At 40.6% G+C, this 3,001-nt stretch overlaps 1 protein-coding gene across 1 annotated transcript in view; it reads left to right on the plus strand.

Moving 5' to 3' along the window:
• Nucleotides 1-3,001, plus strand: part of LOC108282864 (oxysterol binding protein) — a 41,556-nt gene that overhangs the window by 34,966 nt on the left and 3,589 nt on the right. Inside the window, exons 11-12 of the mRNA XM_017498887.2 lie at nucleotides 643-738; nucleotides 2,342-2,523. Of these exons, the coding sequence (XP_017354376.1) occupies nucleotides 643-738; nucleotides 2,342-2,523 (278 nt within the window). The remainder of the gene's footprint in view (nucleotides 1-642; nucleotides 739-2,341; nucleotides 2,524-3,001) is intronic.

Consider the following 3,001-nt stretch of genomic DNA (forward strand, 5'->3'; position numbering starts at 1 on the left):
ATTCTCCTGCCTCAACCTCCTGAGTAGCTGGGATTACAGGCACACGCCACCATGCCCAGCTAATGTTTTGTATTTTTAGTAGAGACGGGGTTTCACCGTGTTGACCAAGATGGTCTCGATCTCTTGACCTCGTGATCCACCCGCCTCGGCCTCCCAAAGTGCTGGGATTACAGGCTTGAGCCACCGCGCCCGGCCCAATAATATTTTTAATTTAAAAAAAAAGGAAAGGAGGGAAAATGAAATGAATAAGGTATAGAAAGGGCCACCATATATAATCTGAAATTATGACTATTTTGATTTAAGCAGAAGAGTTCATAAAGGGTACTAGTGAGGGATTGGTTTAGAAAGGTAAATTTTCATCTGAATTTCAGCATATGTACTGAAGGTCAAATCATGCCATCTAACATACGAGATACAATTCAGAACAAAACAAGAGGTCACTTGGTCTTGATCTCAACCTAGAAAACTAAGGTTACGTAGGGATTCTGTAGCATTCCCAAAGCTGGCTAAGACCTGAATCTTAAACAAGGGATTGCTAGAATGTAAGATTGAAAAGTAAAGAATTATGAACCATGGGTTTGGCAGATATTGAATTTATTCAGTCTTAATAAAATTAATCTATGAAATTTTTTCATTTTACAGTCTGGTGAAATTGATATTGTGAATCACAAGACAGGAGACAAGTGTAATCTTAAATTTGTTCCTTATAGCTACTTCTCTCGGGATGTAGCAAGAAAGGTAAGGGAAGTTGAAATTTAAATTGTTTCACTTAGCATGTACCTCTTAGAAAGCCTACTCTTTTAGAACTGGAATGTATATATATGTGGGGGAGTGTGGGTATGTGTACATTATATATAGTGTGTGTGTACATGAAGTGATTCAAAAAAAGTAGAGGTGAAAGGCTGGCATGTGGCTCACATCTGTAATCCCAACACTTTGGGAGGCTGAGGCCTGAGGTCAGGAGTTCAAGACCAGCCTGGCCAACATGGTTAAACCCCATCTCTACTAAAAAGACAAAAATTAGCCAGATGTGGTGGCACGTGCCTGTAATCCCAGCTACTTGGGAGGCTGAGGCAGGAGAATCGCTTGAACATGGGAAATGGAGGACACAGTGAACCTTGCACCATTGCACTCCAGCCTGGGTGAGAGAGCAAGACTCCATCTCAAAAAAAAAAAAGTAGAGGTGAAGGTGAAGGAGTAAGTCAACAAGAAAGACTATATTGCATTCCTAAACCAATTCCTTCTTTTTCTCTCGGAATGACAATAAGTGAGGAAGTGAAAGTGTCAAGAGCAATGAGAGATTGAAAATGGGAAACACAGAGGAAGGACTAATAAAAGACTGCAGGAAAAAGGGATTTGATCCCTGAGAAGTTTGAGGGGGAGTTGTGTAATACCACCACAATAATTTGTGCCACGAGTTTCTGTGGGAGACTGAAGAATAGCTGGGGATTTAAATCTGTTTGTGGGTCTCATGAATTTCTGGAGAGAAGAAAATATAATTCTAAGAACCAGTCAGATGCTTTTCCTACTTGTATCTTTGATACAAAAATCCCTGGGAAATGTAGTGAGCGGAGGGGACAGAGAGCAGGGAGAAAGTAGGGATCATGGGTACAAAAAGGTAGAAAGAATAAAATCTAGTATTTGCTAGCACAACAGGGTATCTATAGTCAAAAATAATTTAATTATATTTTAAAATAACTAAAAATATGATTGAATTTTTTTGCAACACAAAGGATAAATGCAAATTATAAATATATATACCTACTATGTACTCACAAAAATAAAAAGTTTACCAAAAATTCTTGTATAACAAAAAGTGATCATAAAATCCCCAAGTCATGGCTCAGTTATTCAAGTAGCAGAAAAAAAAATACAACAAAATAATTTGAGGCCAGGCATGGTGGCTCATGCCTATAATCCTAACACTTTGGGAGGCGGAAGTAAGAGGATTGCTTGAGCCAAGGAGTTCAAGACCTGCCTGGGCAACATAGCAAGACCCTTTCTCTACAAAAAATAAATAAAGAAAGAAAGAAAGAAAGAAAGAATTAGCCAGATTTGGTAGAACATGCCTGTAGTCCCAGCTGCTCAAGTGGTTGAGGTGAGAAATCACTTGAGCCCAAGAGTGGAGGCCACAGTGAGCTATGATTGCATCAGTATACTCCAGCCTGGGCACAGAGCAAGATCCCATCTCTAATAATGATAATAATAATAATTTGGATGACTCCATGGCGTCTGTTATAACAGGATCTAACCAGCATTTATCCTAGGACTTCCAGTATAGTCAGGTAAGCTAATCCACAATGAATGCTATATAGCTACGCCCTGTTCTCCACCCTTGCAGGTGACAGGGGAAGTGACAGATCTGTCAGGAAAAGTCCACTTTACCCTTCTGGGGACATGGGATGAGAAAATGGAATGTTTCAAAGTACAGCCAGTCATTGGGGAAAATGGGGGTGATGCTCGACAGAGAGGCCATGAAGCAGAGGAAAGCAGGGTCATGCTGTGGAAAAGGAATCCTTTACCGTGAGTATCAGCATGCCTGCTGCCCAGATACCACTTTGACTTTGACTGTGGAGCAATATTGAAGGCATTTCTGCCTGCCCTCCCACTTAATTATGTGGGGAATCGAACTAGGGAAATTGAGACTTTTGGAGAGATTAACAGAAGGTTGTTATTTTATGATTTGAGTTGTAGCATGCTTGTTTCAAGGAAGTTCAAACCTAACCACATCTGACAAAAAATATTTTGTGCTTCTAAAGGTCCTTTGGATTATGATTCAGAAGGATATTTTTCTACTCTTTAGAGCAAAACTATTCAAAAGTGGCTAGAGGAGGAAGGTGCCTACCACCCCTAACAATTTAGCCTAAAGGCCCATTAGCAGCCAAGGGCAGTGGCTCTTGTCTGTAATCCCAGCACTTTGGGAGGCCAAGGCAGGTAGATCACTTGTGATCAGGAGTTCAAGACCAGCCTGGCCAACATGGCAAAACCCTGTCTCTACTAA

The sequence above is a fragment of the Cebus imitator genome, unplaced genomic scaffold (assembly GCF_001604975.1).
Source record: "Cebus imitator isolate Cc_AM_T3 unplaced genomic scaffold, Cebus_imitator-1.0 Scaffold253, whole genome shotgun sequence".
NCBI classification, from domain to species: Eukaryota; Metazoa; Chordata; class Mammalia; order Primates; family Cebidae; genus Cebus; species Cebus imitator.